The sequence below is a fragment of the Enoplosus armatus genome, chromosome 15 (assembly GCF_043641665.1).
Source record: "Enoplosus armatus isolate fEnoArm2 chromosome 15, fEnoArm2.hap1, whole genome shotgun sequence".
Lineage (NCBI taxonomy): Eukaryota > Metazoa > Chordata > Actinopteri > Centrarchiformes > Enoplosidae > Enoplosus > Enoplosus armatus.
In genome coordinates, this window is record NC_092194.1 from 18,492,484 (window position 1) to 18,511,432 (window position 18,949).

Genomic DNA, 18,949 nt, shown 5'->3' on the forward strand with positions numbered 1-18,949 from the left:
AGGTGGCACTTTCTGGGGGCTGTGTTGTTTAGACCGGCCAAAAACTGCTGAAAATACCAGCCACGCTTATCGCCGATGACACAGACTTCAACGTAAGGCCGTAATTTAAGGTATTAGCTGTTCGGCTGTGATATAACGTCGCTTAGCTCGCTTGTCTTGACGAATTCCTTCAGGCAAACGGTCAGCTGTTATTAGCCGGAGTCTGAGCTAAATGAGCGTCCGTCAGCCTGAAAAGCGACTTTGTTTCTGAAGATTAAAGTGGATTTTGAAGTTAACGACGTCTCTGAGGTTTAGCGTTTACATCGGAGCTTGATGACCAAGTTGACTTTATCACCTCTGGAGTCAAAGCTAGGCTAGCCCCCCCCCCCCTCCTCCAGCCCTCTTCGGCCCTGCTTTGTTGTTGTTGTTTGGTTTGTTGCCCTCCTGAAGATGTCATCGTGGCTGGGTGGACTGGGCTCCGGCCTCGGTCAGTCTCTGGGCCAGGTCAGCGGGAGCCTGTCCTCTTTCACCGGACAGATATCAGACTTTACCAAAGACATGTTACTGGAAGGAGTGGAAGAAGTAGGAGGTAAGTTTGTGTCCCTGTGTTTCTTATCTCTTTGTTAGCCACATCATCAGACTCAAGTTTCATCTGTTGCAGAGAGCTTACTTTTCCGGTTCATAATAGGAATGTATGTATTTTGTAAACATATGCATTAACTGGTTGATAGTTCCAGTGTGCCAACATTAAATAAAACACCTACTAAAAGTGCCTTTAGGTTATCCGGTCTTGCCAACTAGCAGGTCTTAAAACTAAAAAGTTTGGTCTTTAGGAAGATTGTAAAGATATCTCAGCTGTCTTGGGAGGCAAATGTTGCCTCACAACAGAGAAAAAGCAAACCACGACATTGAACAGTGAAAGATTTATTTCAAGGAAACTGCCATTAACTGTAAAATAACTTAAAGGATCAAAAAGCAGGCTGGCTGACCTGCTGTAAGTGAGAAACCAGTTGACAGTGCTAGAAAATAATCATAAACATACTTCTATATTGGCTGGTTGGTATATTGAATGTACTTGCCAATTAGTAGGCTATGAAATTTAAAGATTGTGGTCTTTAGAAACACTGTAAGATTCGCGGCTGTCATAATTGGAAGCACATGTCAGGACTGAGAAAAGGCAATGCCAGTCCACTGAGCACTGAAAAGACTGTTGTCTGGCTCAGTAATAACATCTAAATTATGTTTATAAATAGACGGTGAAAGAAACAAACATAAGACATACACTCACTTGGCAGTTTACTAGATGCAACTAGCTAAAACACAACAATATAACCACCCTGCAATAGATTATGAAGTTCAGTTATTGTTGAGACTCTTTTAGAGAGCTGTTGGTAATACTGAGAGGTGTCTCTAATATTTTGTCCATCCCATTAATGTCAATAGGTATAGACTAAATACAGAAACACCTCTCTGTATAACAATGCAATTCAACAGCTCTACAAACTACATCCTCCAAACTGGCCATAAAGTCAAATCAGCGCCTCTCTAAAACTGCTCCTACAAAAACTGAACATTGTTTGGCAACTGAGTGTGTACACAGTATGTTATGAGTTATCAGTGTCCCATTTTCAATGAGAACATGGTAATTTATAGTAAAATAAGTTACAAACATTTCCCAATTATAGACTAATTACAGTGATGTTGTTATTGCATTGGCAAAACATGATGAGCCTTTCAAAGACTGTCAGTGAACATGCAACTGCCTCAGTTAAAGGAGAAAACTAACTTTACGTGAATAATTAGTGATGCTCTGAGTTGATTCACCTGCACTGGTTGTCTGGTTGTCCGATGTTCTTAAGGATATTCTTGTTCTGGATTAGTGGATGTATGTAAACATCACAACATTGAGAACTTCCTTTTCTATTGCTGCTCTGTTGACACTGAATGAGAGTCTGACTACCTGCATGACAATAATGTTCGTTTGCCCACAGATTTGAGGTAACCAGTATTGAGGTGCTATTAAAGGATGCACAAAAACACTAGCTGCTTTAATTTTAAGCTCTTGCTCCCGTTTTATTTGTGTCAGCTTCTGTTTCCTGTTAAAGTAATGTCTGTGCAGCTACCTGTAGCGTGGGTTAATTAAATGTCTCTTCCAGTTTTAAATGTAACCCACATACTTTGGTTGAACTTACATATGTCAAACATTTTTATCCCCATCAGAAGTGTTTGTGTTGATGGACTTGTGGAGGATTTTTCATACGTGCATGTAGACAAGTCAAACATTTTCATCTATAGCAGCATTTCCCTTTGAACTTAAAGTTCAAAATAAAAGTCATTGGGGTGTCAAATCTCAAGCAAGCATTCACAGTCGATGCAGTCACTCCCTCATTCATTGTCAGCGGAGCCGCTAACAGCCTGATGGTAACACAGATTACAGGCTTCATTGTTTCGTTTCTTTTTTTTTTCTCTCATGATCAAATCAAGCCCTAAAGTGATAAATGTGCCTAATTCTGAATTTAACAGTACAGTAAGTCACTAATTTGCTTGTACTGTTGTTACTATCAGGTATTTTATGAAGTCAAAATACAATAATTATGGAGCTTCTATCAAAAGTGCTCCACCATATTTGGCCAGTTAAATCTTTAAGTACCATCAGCCTAAAGCAAACAGATGATGTGTTGACGCAAAGAGAACTTTGGCCACAGATCTCCAACTCACAGCGCTCATCAAAAAACAAAAAGTATGAATTCTTATCTCTAGAGTAGGGAGCGCCGGGCCAGCTGTGAAGCATTGTGCATGCCAGGCCTTCAAACCATCCATTAGAGGATGTTAACTGGAACTAGATCGGCCTCTAGGCTTCAGTTTAGTTCGTCTAGTAGTTATGAGTGGAGAGTAGAGTGTTGTGTGTTGGTTGAGCTTCGTCCAGCTGTTAAGATCACATTGCTCTGACAGGAGCTCTAGAAAAGTTGGCCTGCTCAGCCATGCAAGTTTGTTTGTCATGTGAGCCGGGTTAAGCAGATCTGTGTGTGTGTGTGTGTGTGTGTGTGTGTGTGTGTGTGACTAAGATAGAGAAGGGAAGAAAAGTCACCAGTTAGTATCTCTTGAATGTGCTGTGTTACCAGTTAACAGAAAACTGAATGAAGCTAATCCTTTATATTTCTCTTACTGTGTACACGAGAACAAACATTTAGCTTCTCTTGTTGATTGTGCTCACATTCATTTCCTGCTGCCTGTTCTTACATTGACTTGTGAAAAATATTTTTTCCCATGTAACTACAGATGCTGCCACAGAACTGCAATTGTCCAATTCCAAGTTGGCTGAAGTCGAGGCAGCATTTGCCACTCAGAAGTCTGAGGTGAGATTTCTTACTCAGAGTCAACGGGTAAAACTATATGCCTTTCTCACCAAAGACTTTTTGACTTCTGGTAGCAGGAAAAGCACAGCTGTAACTTAAAACATTAACAATGGATTTGTTCCACTGAAGTGTCCCAGTAAGCCAGCATTCACTATACCAGGAATGGTTGTGATTTACACCTGTGTTTGAAGTCACATGTCGCCTGTGAGCAAGGCCTATAAACCCGAGCCTCAGGCTTATAGGTTCTAGGTCTTCAGTAATTCCTGTGTGGCTCAGTGGTGTTAGTCATACCAGTGTTGGAAAGAAAAGTTTTCACATATAGATGTTGTAGACAAATCATGTTGTTTAATGAGCAAGGAGATCACTAGAAATACCAAAACCATCAATGAATTTAACTTTTAACTTTTAACTTAACACACACACTGTGGTTTATTTTGAGTCAGTCCCACGTACATCATCAATCCGCAGCTAAAAATAGTCCCCTATAAATGTACTGTATACCCCTTTTTGGCTGCGTCACAGCGCAATGGTGCATCACAGTGCATCACATGTGCACACATGGCACAGACACCATACAATACCTGATATTCACCATGAATGAAACTGGAAAACAACATAAAACCTACTGCTGTGGGAAGTAGACCATACACGGTTCAGCCATGTACTAGGTCTTGACCTAGTCTTGTTGAGTAAAATTTGCTGAAAGCTGCAGTGCCCTGCGGGAAATTAAACTGTATTTGTGACATGGGCTTGGAGCTGAGAGCCACAGACAGGGAAGTAAGGGACTAACACATTCCACAATTTGTTGATAATTGGAAAAATATAGGATAACACCAGCCTTATTGTTTAGGATCACTGTGTTAATAAGCATGTGTCTCTCCAAGCTGCTCTGTATTTGACCGTGACCTCTGACCACCTCCCTGTAAAGGCAACAAGAAAAATGTTAATTTCCTGCACATTTCTGTGTTATTGACTTCCTCCCGTCTCTCTCTTTGCTGCAGCATGACAGATTAAGAAAGCTCCATGCAGAGCTCGAGGAGAAGCTGGAGGCATCAGAGATCCAGATTAAAGGACAGTCTGCAGAGTACAGATCCCTTCTGCAACAGAAAGATGTATGTACCTTTTGTATGTATTATTAAAGCAGTTAGATGATACTTCTGTTAATAATATATCTTCCAAGAGTGAAAAGGTATCTAGTGTCTTTAGAAATCATATCCCTATAACCTATATTTGAATAACTAAATGACAGATGCCAGTTGGAATAAACACATCCATACAAATTGTGAACAGTAATTTAGGACTCATGATGCACTGTAAGTTAACAGTATAAACCTGGTCTGGATGATGGCAGAAAGCAACTTTTAACCTGTTAGTATTGTAGTTTGGTCACCAATATGGGTCTTAGGTCATCCAATATGGAAGTTGTAGGCAGCCAATACTAAAATAAGATAATTTAAACAAATGTATGACAAATTTGAAAATAAAAAAGATGCTAAGTGTTTTAATTTTTCATGTTTTAATAATCATACACACTCATGGCAAATTAAATTGATTAAATTATTTCATTTTTATGCTTGTGACCCTTCCATAAGCACATTTGGCCACACTTAAGATAGTGTTTTAAATCCAGATGTAAAACCTACATGAATGGAAATGATTCTGATAATAAACAATCAGTCAGAAAACACACAGAAATCAGTCAAAGAAGGCAAAAACTACTTTTCAAAAACGGCTGTTTTGGTACTGTAACATGCTACAGTGAAGTCTTGTCAGTTGACAGAATATAGATGTGAAGCTCATGTTAGTTCTTGACATAAAAGGATCCTAATGTTTGTTTGTGTCTTCCCAGGTGGAGATCAGTCACCTGAAAGCTCGGCAGAGTGGACTCCAGGAGGAAGTCCAGAAACTGCAGCAGTCGGCCCAGTCTGCCTCCGTCGGTCCCGCATTGTTGCCGGTCACCACTGCTTCCTCGACCACTACCTCCTCTTCTGTTTCCTCTTTCCTGTCACGGCCCTCGGGGGCCCCCCAGGGCTTCCACGGCGACGAAATGGACCTCAGCGATGTCATCTGGTCGCAGCAGGAGATCAACCGGCTGTCGACAGAAGTCATGCATCTGGAGGCAGAGGTGGCACACTGGAGGCGAATGTCTCAGGTAATGATAATGAGAATCTGATGGTTTCTGAGACAGGGAGTTGAACTTGGGTCATCCTGTTAAATGAATAGTTTGACATTTTGGAAAATACACGTATTCAGATACAGTACAGTTTTCATATCAACAAAAATAAATAAAACCTTATTCTTTTTGTGTCACTGAGGAGATAACTTACTTTTTTTAAATTTCAGGCATCAACAGCAGCAGGAGCTGGTAACGGCGACCAGGGTGAGATTCTCAAACTTCAAAGAACTATTAAGGTACATTTTTCATTGTTGCCATAATAAATTGTATTTTATGGTAGAATCTAAATAAAGCAGCTTAAAGCAGCTGTTATCAATATTTAATAATATATTAACAATGGATTAAATTACAATGTGCATGACTCTGAAGTTCCTCTTAGCTCTGTGGAGCTTTATAGCGTCTTCCAGCTCATTGTTTCACTCTCACCACTCATTTCCAGTCAGAAGCAGGCAGCTGTTTTCAGTAAAATAGCTTTGATAAACTGCCTGCTCAGCGCCAAATGGCAGACAGACTAGAAGTTAGATAGTTAGGTGAATATAGTGGAGCATTTAGCAGCTAAAGATATTTCCCTGGAAACCAAACTAATTACAGTTTTTTGCTGTCCCCATGTTGCAAACATTTCAATTAATGCAGGTTTAGATAATTAATGACAATGACTTGCACAGAGCAGACTTGCATAGTGACACTGAGACTCTAACCTTGATGTTATTGACATTAACAGGAGCTGCGAGAGGAGATGAGTCGGGAGGTGGATGAACACCAGCATGAACTGGCTGCTCTGCAGGACGCCCAGCGGCAGAAGATGGCCGACATCACACGGCGACATAGAGAGGATTTAGCCGAGTATGAGGAGAGGATAGAGGAGCTGGAGGAACAGATTGGTTAGCCTAACTTTCATATGTGTTATTGTAACTTTGAAAATCAAAACAAAAATGTTAAGGTGTTTTATTCCCACAGAGGTCAGCTCGACGCCAAATTGTGAGACAGTCTGTTATAGCAAATCACCTTTGCCAAATGCAATACTGTAGTTGTGACACATCCCTTCCAGTAAGTGTTTCTACTCCGACACAACACACAAAATGAACTCCCTCCTCCAAATCCTTCTCTCCAGGTGGTGGTCAAGCCACTTCTCCATCAGATGCCTCCAAAATGCCTGAACTCCAGAAAACCATAAGCTCCCTGCAGGAAGCTGCAGATCAGCGGGAGAAGCAGCTGGCCGAGTTGTCTGCCAGGCTGGAGGAGGCACAGAGGAAACAGGCCTCGCTGCAGCTGGAGAAAGATGACGTCCAGGAAGAAAACACTGGGCTGCTGCAGAACTACACGCGGCTGCAGGCCTCCGTCACCGAGCTTCAGACACGAGTACAAGAGCAAGAGGGGAAGGCTCTGCAAAAAGCCCAGCTAGACCACGAGATCCAAGTCCTGAGAATAAACCTTGCAGGTAATCTGTCATTATGTAAATTCATGGTGAATACAGTGACTGAATGCTGCTCATCTGCTTAATTAAAGCTCCTTAATGCGGCTAGAAATCCACTTGTGTTTTCTTTTTTAATGTGATATTTATGATGATTGTAGTAACCTCAAATCGAATACTGAATAGACGCACAATATTGTCAGAGACTCTCTACTATAAGCCATACGTTGTTTTCCTTTACAATTAACCTGCATATTAACTACAATTTCTACTTTCCAGGTGCAGAAAAAGAAATAGAGAGACTGAAAAGCCTGGCTGAGGTGAGTGTCAATATAAACTATTAACCATACATCATGTTAGATATTTATAATGTATGTGGTAGGTTTTTATGATTCAACCTGTTAGTTAATGACTTATCTAACTTCTTTTTTTAGGTTGAACCAAAGGAAGAAGTTGAGCATGCAGACATCTTAGAACTTAACACTATTATTGGGACGTTGAGACAAGAAAAGGAAGTGCTAGAACAAGAAAAGGTTTGTTCTGATGCAAAAAGTTAAGATTACTTCCCCTTGCTGGATGTAGTGTTACTGATATATTACATAAAAAGTACACAGTCTAGATAACTGATCTATTGGATTATATCAAAAACAAATCCTGAAATGCAATTCTTGATATATGTGGTTTTCTTTTCACAGCTTAATCTGCAAGACAGACTAAAAATGACAGAGGAACAAATAGTTAGCAATAACGAAGCTGAGTCTGGTGAATCGGAGTCGCTGGAGGATCTGAAGGCAGAGCTGGAGAGGAGAGAAAAGGCTCTGAGAAACACTGAGGAGGAACGAGACACCCTGATGTCTGAGCTGGAGGAACTAGACCGGCAAAACCAGGAAGCAACACAGGTCTGACTGACCGGGGTGGCCCACTTTATTTGTTATTATTACATAATATTATTAAAGTTGATCTATTTATTTATATAGAACTATTGCATAAAAATCAAAAATTGCTTGACAAAGATTCAAAAAAAGTTAAAAACTCTCAAATTAAACCAAAACGTGGGAAAAAAAGGAACGTTTAATAGAAAAGAAACCCGTCACAACAAAACAACGAGGAAAGCTTGAACAATTTTTTGACTTTTATTTTGTTCATTGACTTTGTTTCTGCTTTTTCTGTTGCTAGCATATGATCTCAGTGAAGGAGCAGCTCTCAGGACAGCTGAAGGAGACCGAGGCAGAACGGACAAGACTGACTGCAGAGCTCAACACAACCAAAGACCAGAAGAGGGCACTGGGGCAAGAGCTGGAGACCCAAAAAGAGAAAATAAGCCAGAGCGCTTTCACCCTTAACGACCTGCATATGAGCAAACAGCAGTTGGAAGGGACATTAAAGGAGCTGAAAGACAAACTGGGGCATGCACATGAGCAGAACAAGGAGGCACGCAGAGAAATCACAGAGCTGAAGAAGACTTTGCAAGAGAAAGAGAAGCAACTGTCTGTTGCCAAAGCAGAGCTAGATCAGGCAGGGGATACAGGAACCGAGGCTCAGGGAACTAAAGAGAAGCTAGCAGGGAAGGAGAGAGAGTTGTCAGACCTCAGGAGAGAAGTGGATGAGATGAGGAGCTCTCAGGAGAAGGCGATGTCTGAGGACTATGAGTTGAAGATGGAGAACAGAAGGTTGAAGGCGGAGAGTCAGCAGGCTGTGGGTAAAGGTGAGGAACTAACCAAGCAGATGAAGGAAAGCCAGGCAGCTCTGAACAGGACAGTGCGGGAGAAGGACACTCGTATTGAAGCTCTGAAGCTGGAGAAAAGTCAACTAGAGGGAGAATTGAGGCAGGCTGAGAGCACACTAACAGAACAGGCAAAACAGTACCAGCAGACCATCGAGGAGTTGACTCGAGCCCGCTCCATGGACGCCTCGGCTTTACAGACGGAGCATGAGCGAGCCATCAAACTCATCCAGGAGAAAGACATGGAGATATCTCAGCTGAAGAGAGACATGGAGCAGTTGGCGTCTGACCACAGAGACACCAACGAGATGCTTTCAATCACAGTTGCTGGGCAGAAGCAACTGACAGATTTGCTGCAGGAGAAGGATTCCTTCATGGATACTTTAAAACAAAACGCTTCCGATTTGCAAACAGAGATGGAGAACAGTATTTCATTCGTGACGAAGGAAGCGGAAGCTCTCAGACAGGCACTAGAGGAGAAGGATAAACAGTTGGGGGGTATGAAGGAGGAGAACAGTCATTTGAAAGAAGAGATTGACCGACTCAGGGATCAGCAGAGCAGACCTCAATCTCTGGCTGAGCCCAGGACCTTAGACATCATCACAGAGCTGGAGACAGAGATCACCCAGCTCAAGTCCTTCAGGAATGGTCTGGAGGAGGAGGTCCAGACTCTGAGGAGAACCATGGAAGAGCAGCAGGCCTCTCTCCTTCTGTCGCAGCAGACCCTCCAGGCTCAGCAGAGTGAGCTTGAGCAGGCTCATGCTCGCAATCAGCAGACCACACTTAACTATGACCGACTCATCCATGCCAGAGATGAGGACATATCCCGCCTCCAGCAGACGGTAGAGCAGCTCAGGGAGAGTCGAGGTCGTGCTGTCTCCCCCCCTGTGCAGGGAGAGGTCATCCTGCAGGAGGAGAAGACCCAGACTCTAAATCAGGAGAACGGCAACGAAAAACACGACCTGTCTAAGGTAGAAATAGAAAAACTGGTGAGAGGCATCAAGGAGAAAGAGACTGAGATCAGCCAGCTGAACGAGAAGAACCTCTCACTGACCAGACAGCTGGATCAGCTGGTGGTGTCTCGCGATGAAGTGGGCAAACTGTCCCAGATGATCATGCAGAAGGATCTGGAGATCCAGGCGCTTCATGCCAGAGTGTCCATGGGTGTAGGAGGTGGACACAGCCAGGATGTCATGTTCCTACAGCAGCAGCTGCAGGCCTACGCGGTGGAGAGAGAGCAAGTGCTAGCCGTGCTTAATGAGAAGACAAGAGAGAACAGCCAGCTTCGCTCCGACTATCACCGTCTCATGGATATCATGGCGGGGAAGGAGGCGGCCCTGTTGAAGCTTCAGCAGGAGAACCAACGCCTCTCCAACATGAGTGACCCATCAGGAAGCCAAGAGATGTTCAAGGAGACCATCCAGAACCTGTCCCGCATCATCAGGGAGAAGGACATAGAGATTGATGCTTTGACCCAAAAGTGCCAAACCCTGGTGGCCGTCCTGCAGTCCTCAGGAGGAGAGTCCGGCCCCGGCTCCGGAGGTGTCAGCAGCAACCAGTTTGAGGAGCTGCTGCAGGAGAGGGACACACTGAAGCAGCAGGTGAAGAAGATGGAGGAGTGGAAGCAGCAGGTGATCACCACAGTCAAGAACATGCAGCATGAGTCTGCTCAGCTGCAGGAGGAGCTGATCAAACTACAGGGTCAGGTCTCTGCTGACAGCGACTGCAGCTCCAAGCTGTCGGTGGACTACACTCGTCTGATCCAGAGCTACGAGCTGAAGGAAAGGAGGCTGGGAAGTCTGAGTCAGGAACTCGCTCAGGTCCAGCAGACCATCACACAGCTCAGCACCACCAAGGATGTCCTGCTGGGTAAAATAGACAGCGTAGCACAGACTCCTGAAGTCGTAGCTGCTCAGTCTAGCAGACCTTCTCTCACAGCTGATGCTCCAAGCCACCAGACCTCTCCAACAGTAAATAATGAGGAACTGCAGGAAGAGCTTGTTCGACTGCGAGCTCAGTTGGCTGAGAGGGAAAACATGATCAGGACTATTCAGGAGAACAACCACCGACTCTCCAACTCAGCGTCTGCCTCAGAGAGCGAGCAGAGAAGTCAGGCCGAGGAGGCTCGGCTGGTCAGAGAGAGGCTGGAAGCTCTGCAGAGGTCTGTGAGGGAGAAAGACCTGCTCATCAAAACCAAAGGCGACCAGCTAAGTCAGGTCAGCGAGGCACTACGTAACCGCGAGAATGACAACGAGGTGCTTAAGCAGGCCGTGACCAACCTGAAAGAGCGCGCTCTTATTCTGGAAATGGACGGGAGGAAGCTGAAGGAGGAGAACGAGCAGGTAGCTTCACGCTCTCGAGAGAAAGAGTCGGAGTTCAGAGCGCTGCAGGAAACCAACATGCAGGTTTCCCTCCTGCTGAGAGAGAAGGAGTTTGAACTGAGCGCAGTGAGCGAGAAGGCTGCAACTGTGGAGAAGATGCTCAAGGACAAAGATCAGGTCAGCTGGAAAATAAGACTTCAGAGTTATTCTTTTTTTCTCTCAAAATGTATTGTATTGTTAATATTGGAAAACTTTTTTTTTTTCCTCTAATGGTTTGATTAATACCCATGCTTCCTGGAGAAAAATTGTACCAATCAAAGCCATTTTAGACTAGAAAAAATGGTTTTCTTTTGTCCTTTTATTGTTTAAATAGTTAAATGTCTGATTAAATGTGTTGATGATGTGATGCAGGGAAAGTCTGGTGAGCTGAATCAACTCCTGAATGAAATGAAGTCCATGCAGGACAAAGCTGTGGCGTTCCAGCAGGAGAGGGATCAGGTGATGATGGCACTCAAGCAAAAACAAATGGAGACCACTGCACTACAAATTGAGGTAGGAGGACAGATAATATCCGCTCACTACCCTTTAATTTTAACTTGCATTGGCATTGTATCTGTGTTTGCTGGGTTTTATGTGTAAAGCCGGGCTCAGACTACAGGAGTTTTGGGACGATATATCCCAGATTCACCCTGGGTGACCTTGGTCGGTACCGATGTTCAATAGGTTCATAGGTTTCATTTCACATCAGATTTTCTGCATAAATCTGGGAAAAATATGGATGATTAGATTGATGTAATAGATATTTCATACTGTAAAACCACTGTTAGTTCCTTCATCATGTTGTCCAGTCACATAAACACGCTGTCGTGAATCATTACTCATGTAACGATGATTCTGTTGTCTTCACAGCTTCAGCATATGAGGGATAAAGAACAGCGTCTCAACTTGGAGCTGGAAAGGTTGCGTAATCACCTCTTGGAGATCGAGGACTCGTACACGAGAGAAGCCCTCGCTGCAGAGGACAGGGAGACGGAACTACGCAGGAGGGTGGCGCTGCTGGACGAGAAGCTGGCCACGTCCTCGAATGCTGTGGAGAATGCCAGGTTAGTTACAAATAAAACCATTGGGGATAACGCTGCACATCCACATCACCATGGTTTAGATATTGTACAGCATTTGCATGCCACATTGAGGTGAAAAGAATTGCTTTAAAATACTCTCTCTTTAAACTCTCTCTCATGTAAAAAAGTGAAATGAAATGACCTGATTTAAATTAAGGTTATATGAATAATTACCCGCCCTCTGGTCCTCCAGCCAACAGGCCAGCATGCAGGTGGAGTCTCTGCAGGAGCAGCTGAGTGGAGTGGTGAAGCAGAGGGACGAAGCGCTCATCCATCTCAGAACCTCCCAGGAGCAGGTCAACCAGTATGCAGTGTCGCTCTCCAACCTGCAGATGGTGCTAGAGCAATTTCAACAAGGCGAGGCGGCTGCTCCGACTTCATTACTCCTCACACATTCAATGCACATATGAAGACTTGTAGTATCTAGTATTTTGTAGTATTTTGGCCAACGTTTTTTTCCAAAATCAGAGAACTTGAGGCAGTCTGCAGTCTGGCAATGAGATTCCATATTACTTATAATAATACTTTTTACTGTCTCTTCCCATATCAGAAGAGAAAGCCATGTACTCAGCAGAGCTTGACAGGCACAAGAAGGAGAAGGAGGAGTGGAGAAGAAAAGCTGAGAGGCTGGAAGACCAAGCATCTGCCCTTCAGGTGAACCAGCAATCAATAACTGACCAGAGAATCCGTTTGCTTTATTTAACACTTGTGACATATTCTAGTCCCTACAAATGCAGTTACACGAAAGCCATGCTAAGTGACGGTGTTATGCTCTCTGTCAGATTAACCTCGATGAAGCCAACGCGGCTCTGGATTCAGCATCTCGTCTCACCGACCAGCTCGATCTGAAGGAGGAGCAAATTGAAGAGCTGAAAAAACAAGGTGAGCTGCTGCAGCGTGTGCAGTGTTTTCACCGGCCAACTTCTCCACGTGTCCTCTGAGGGTTTTTAAAAGCTGTACAAGGGAGTGATTAGGATATCACACAAAAATCCCTATAAACTCCTGCCTTCCATTTTTACTGCAAAATAAAGGTGTCTTCATGTGGTAGCAATAAAATAAATGTTTCATGTCCGCTTGGTTTAAAGACCACTCCTCAATTTTTATTTGAGGTGTTGTTTTTCTGGCCCAGAGAGCCTTTGAACGTCGACTTCTTTTTCCTTTCTTTTTATTTTAGTGTGCACTTTGTCCTTATCACAGTCTGAATAACAGAGCCCAAACAGAACAAGTAAAACTGTGATTCCCCCTGGGTCAGGTTCTCCTTCTTCACATTATTTTTTGTGTGACACTCAGCAGACTGCGCTCTTATCACTCTCAGATACACTATGGCCATTACATCACAGCAAATTCTCAGACTGTTTCTTTTTTCAGGCCTCTCTGGCTGTTCAGACGTTGTATTTGTTCAGACCCGATATGAGGCTGTATATTTACTTTTACCAATCAGTCGCCTATGGAAGATTTACATTGGGTCTATTAATAGTTGGTTAGCTGTGAGAATGTACTGATCCACAGTCTCACCAATGAGAGGATAATCGTTATGTCTGTGCTACACAGCCCCAGTTTGTGCCTCTCATGCATTAACTTTAGATTAGAGCTACAAAAAAAAAGAATCTGACATTTTGAAAATGAAAAACAGATTTCTTTTGTGTAAAATATTTGAAAGTAACATCAAACAATAATGATAAAAAAAAGATTTCAACCCATTTCTGTCTGTCTGTCTGTGTTACAGTGGACGTGAGACAGGAGATGTTGGAGGACGCGCAGAAGAAACTGATGACACTTGTGAACAGCACAGAGGGGAAGATAGACAAGTAAGTTCAGTCCTGTCTGGGTTAAATCTCACATTCTTTTATTCATCTAAATGAGATTATGATTAAGAACCCATATGGTTTTCATTGAACCCGAATTTAGTAAACGTACTCTCCCACAGTTCCAGGGAACTGCAGTATTAAAATGTGATACGGTCTCATCTTTTAAAGCGTTATGACACGCCTGTGACTGCAGCAAACTCAAGCAGTTTGTCGAAGGAAAACCATGTATCTCCAAATTGGTGAATTGTTCAAAAAAAGTAAGGATCAAGTGTTTCTTTATAGGGTGAGAAAATGTTCCTGCATGTTTAGCTACATAAACCATTTCAAAAGCCATTGGATTACCGCCAAAATTCATCGTCACAGAACAAAACTGAAAATAGGCCTCGTGAAGAATTGACGTGTTGGAGATACATGGTTTTCACAGGACAGCAACAGTTATGGGAAAGAGATATATTCTCCCGTCCTGTATAGTGCTTGAATTTCTATAAATAAAGCTTGTGTACCTCCGTTACCCTGCAGAAAGAAATGTAAACAAATACTCAAATTGATGCATTTACGCCACAATTTTGTTGATTTGGTCATTTTTCATTGATTATTGTGCTGTTGCCATGGTTACGTAGGTTACGTAACGTTAAATGGTTTCATTTTTTTTTGGCTGTTTTGATTGTGTTTATTGTTGTCTGTGGTGTCAAAGGTCTTCTGACTTGTTGACCTCTGGCCTTGTGTCACTGGTTATGACGTAATGTTGATGTAGTGATGTGAGACACAATCGTAGTCTGCACAGGGTGTTTTATTTTGAAAATTGACCGTATGCTCTATGCCGTTCCTGTGTCTTCCTGTGCAGTTCGGGATTGAGGTCTTGAATTACATCAGGCCTTATTAGTATTCATGTTGTTTCTGTCTCCAGAGTCCTGATGCATAACCTGTTCTTGGGGTACTTCCACACACCTAAATCCAAGCGTGCCGATGTGCTGAGGCTCATGGGAAGTGTTTTGGGACTGAGCCGCGAAGATGTTGATAAGGTGAGAGTGTCCAACACAATGTCCTGATTTACGATGGACAGGTGGTGGACAAAATAATGGAAACGCCACATGAAAAAGCACAATTCGCACAGCTCCAAAGTTTGTCACGCTACGTTACCATTTAGCAGAAGGTGTCGGCTACAGAAGAGTTCTTACTTTGATTTTTCAACGCAGTCGGTGTCCGAATTGCAGATACATTGATTTTTTTTTTAGGACAAAAAAGCTTGACATCAAGCCTCAAGTCCTCATTTTTGTGATTTAAGTCTGACTCCAGGAAGTCTCAAGTGTCCCAAGTCGACAGCTCCATCGCTTAAATATTATAGAAATAAATACAGATTCAGAAATACTACAGAGTTAACAATGACACTAAGAGCCACAGTGGTTAAATGTTAACATGAGCATGCTCACAATGACAATGCTAGCATGCTGATGTTTAGCAGGTATAATGTTTACCCTGTTCAGCATCTTAACATGTTGTGATGCTAACCTTTGCACTAGCACTAAACACAAAGTACAGCTCAGGATGATGGGGATGTCTTTAGTTTTGTCATAAATTAAAGTTTTGAACAAAATATAACTTTGACTAATAATGGCGCAAGATGAATAGACAAAGGGTCACCAAAGTGATTATAATTCATCCTGAGGGGAACATGAATATGTTTACCAAATTTCATGGCAATTCATCCAATAGTTTTTTCAATAGACGACTGACCTTTTTGTCCGCTTTCAAAATGTTTAATTAGTTAAACACGTCCTTGAGAGCCAAACTGTCAACCCTGAAACTGGCTGTTCAACAGTGACTTTTAACTCCAAGCAGCCCCTGAAAATCCTCTCAGAGCTCAGCCCTGAAAAAGAAAGTGTTTCCTCATCCAGATCTTCTGGCAGGAGCCCCGTGAGACTCCATCCAACGATTCCAAAGTATATTACCCAACACTCTTAAAGGGAAACAGATACAGGGTGAGGGGCAAATGCGATTACAACTCCTCAGAAGACCCGTTTTATTGTGTTGGAGGTTATTCCACTTTTCTTTTTTTCATCGCTCCCTCGTCTCCTGTTAATGCTATTTAAATTTTCCACTCAACTCGTGTTTACAGCTGCCAAGTGTCCCACAAAACCAGACGACTTTTCAGAATCGGCCTCAGTGGAGCAGCTAGTATCCCCCTTCTGGTGCCTTTTTTAGCCCAAAGCTGTGATCCATACACCAGGCAAATGACGCTGATGATTAGGGAGTATGAATGACTGTGAATAATGAAACCACAACTGTCTTCTAGGAGTGTGGGCTGTCAGCAAAGAATCGGATTGCCTGTATATGAGCTTTAACTAGTGAGTGGGTCCACAAAATAACTTTCCAGAAAGTGATGGCAAGCAGAAAGGAAACTAAGGGCAATTAAAACTGAAATAATCCGACCGCTTCTTTGAAATCAGAAGCCTGAATGAACAGACTGTAACCTTTACTGTACCTGCACTCTTCATCCTTTTGCTTGGTTAAATAAGGGTTATTTTGTGTGCTTGATCATAAAATATTATGTGTCTGTGATGATTTGGAGACTTTATTCCTCCTGAGAATTCAATAGTATTTGTCCACACTACCTTACCTCCCATCTGCAGTTGTTGGAGGAGGACGGACGACACGGTGTTACTGGATGGATGTCGGGCTGGCTGGGAGGCAGAGGAGCGCAAAGTGTCCCAAACACTCCACAGAGGCCCACCAGTGGCCAAGGGCTCAACTCGGTAAGAAACACCACGTTGGATTCTTTTAACGCAGTTTATATTTTATACAGTATACCCAAACAGTAGAACACAGAGGCCATACATAGACCCACATACCTGCAATTGAGAAACAAAGCATTCACAGTGTCTCTCTTGCATACATGCTCTCTGTGCCTGTGTAACACATAAACAAATTAATTGCAAAAAATAAAACAAGCGCTTTTACTTTCAATCAAAACACAAAAAGCAAGTTGTAGATGTTTACTTCCATAAAAATATAAGCCTGAGACTTTAAGAAGCCTGAGAAAAATAGGTAATATATCACCCATTATGTGTTTAAATGTGCCCTTCAAAATAAAAGTCTGCACAATTTATACTGCCTAGTTAGTTTAGCGCAACAACTGCTCTGCTGAAGCGTCCTTGAGCAAGACACTGATTCCTTACCAGGATGCTATTCTGAAGCTAACTTCTTGTTTAGGATGTAAAGAAGAATTTCCTTGTTAAAATATCTCAGTAATTCAGCACTACACTCTGTCCCGTCCTTTGATGTTGCAGTCCTTCTCGGAGATGTTTGTAAAGTTCCTGGAGATTGAGTCGACCCCATCGCTGCCCGCACCAAAGCTTCCGGCCCATGACATGAAAGCTCTGAGCGCCCCGCCTCCGAGAAGAACCAACAGCGCTGCTTCCAGCACCGCCGCAGGTAAATGACCACTTTGGGGGTCAGACGGGAGGCGTTGTTCTTTCTCTTACAAACACATCAAACTATGTAAATTCACGCCTCTCCCCTCACAGGAGCTGCAGCAATCGGCAAGCGAGCCGGCGAGTCCAATCCTTTCCTGGCCCCCCGCTCTGCTGCGGTGCCCCTGCTGGCTGGTTCCGGCTCTGGCAGCTCCGGAGGTCACCTGCTGATGAAGCCCATCTCTGATGCCCTGCCCTCCTTCACACCTGTGCCGGTCTCGGCCGAGGCCAGCGCCGGAGCCGTGCTCAAAGACTTGTTAAAGCAGTGATCGGCCCAATATAGACATCTTAAGTCGTCCACCATGAGTGTTACACTACACAGACTGAGATATTTGAGCAGTTCTGCTTCTTATTGCTGCTCTTTTCTTTTTTAATTTCCTGCAAAAATAAATGATCAGAGAGTTCACAAAGGCTTAATATTCCCTTTTTTTGGGAGGGGATTGAAACTAATTTTAGTTTTTTAGAATCAGTTTTACTTGCAATTACTGTTCTATGCAACAGTGTCTCCCTTTACACATCAGCAAAAGTATTTCCCACTCAACATCATGGTTAGGTGTTAACCCACGAGTTGAAAATGATCAATGAAGTGACTCCACATGCAAAAAGGAGGCAGGATGAGAACGTTTTCAAGTTGTGGCTCATTCAGAGTAGATCTCCATAGAAACTGTCCTTTTGATTATAGGTTACGTCTTACATTTAGATTTCCATTCATCGCTTCAGTTCTGAACACAAGTGACCTTGTAAACTCACTGTGTGCAGTTCAATACATGTGGGTTGAGTTTATCATCACCTCTGTTTGCGAGAGGAAACATCTCATGTCCTTTGTCTTGCATTGAACAGCTTTTATTTTCTCGTCTTCTGAGTCTTTTTCTTTTTTTCTTCTCAACAATGCAGTGAATTGTTTCTGATCCAGGACTTTCCTAAAAACTCTCTGGCAGCAGTAGCCTGCGTAGAGATTTATGTGGTTGAGTACATCTGTTAAAACCATAAAGACATTTTTGCTAAATCTTGTCTTTTCCAGACGGCCAGACTGTGATATGCAACAAGCGTTGTAATTATGGCTGTAGCTGCTGACTGTGGTCGATCAGAGGCTTGAGACTGCTCTAATGTTTAAGTACTATTATATAGTTATAAATATGTAAATGGGTGGCGTTTTTCCTATTTATGGGCACTAAGGAAGTTTTGGAAGTTAAGTGCCTGCCTTTTTGCTAATTAGATAGTTGTATAATCAGGATTGTAAATGGTTAATATAAATATATATATTTACAAAATGTAAAAAAGCTGCACATTTAAAAAGTTTTACCTGACCAGAGCTGGCCAGCGTGTAACTGAGCTGCTCTACATTTTTGTACAGACATCAATCAGCCGCCGCAGAAGGAATGTTACAGGGTTTCTCCAGGTGTTCTGATAAAATGTATAAACTGTAAATCCTCACTGAAAAGCAACTTTTGTAGATGTAAAATCAGAGGCGTCTAAAAGGAGCTGGATCACCTTGAACTTGGATGATCTTTCACCTGAGGGTAGTACCTGTGACTTAATTGGAATTTCGAATCTAATAAAGGTACTGCTGACCCTTCACTGCTG

At 42.9% G+C, this 18,949-nt stretch overlaps 1 protein-coding gene across 1 annotated transcript; it reads left to right on the top strand.

Moving 5' to 3' along the window:
- Window positions 1-387: 387 nt before the first annotated feature.
- Window positions 388-18,943, top strand: trip11 (thyroid hormone receptor interactor 11). The gene is made up of 21 exons (XM_070920531.1): window positions 388-568; window positions 3,259-3,335; window positions 4,337-4,447; window positions 5,185-5,487; window positions 5,679-5,747; window positions 6,233-6,392; window positions 6,623-6,949; window positions 7,202-7,242; window positions 7,357-7,455; window positions 7,618-7,821; window positions 8,099-11,143; window positions 11,378-11,518; window positions 11,876-12,069; window positions 12,281-12,444; window positions 12,638-12,741; window positions 12,870-12,969; window positions 13,814-13,895; window positions 14,803-14,917; window positions 16,526-16,648; window positions 17,183-17,327; window positions 17,420-18,943. The coding sequence occupies exons 1-21, from the start codon at window positions 430-432 to the stop codon at window positions 17,632-17,634; spliced, it is 5,958 nt and encodes a 1,985-aa protein (XP_070776632.1). The 5' UTR covers window positions 388-429; the 3' UTR covers window positions 17,635-18,943.
- The last annotated feature ends 6 nt before the right edge of the window (window positions 18,944-18,949 follow it).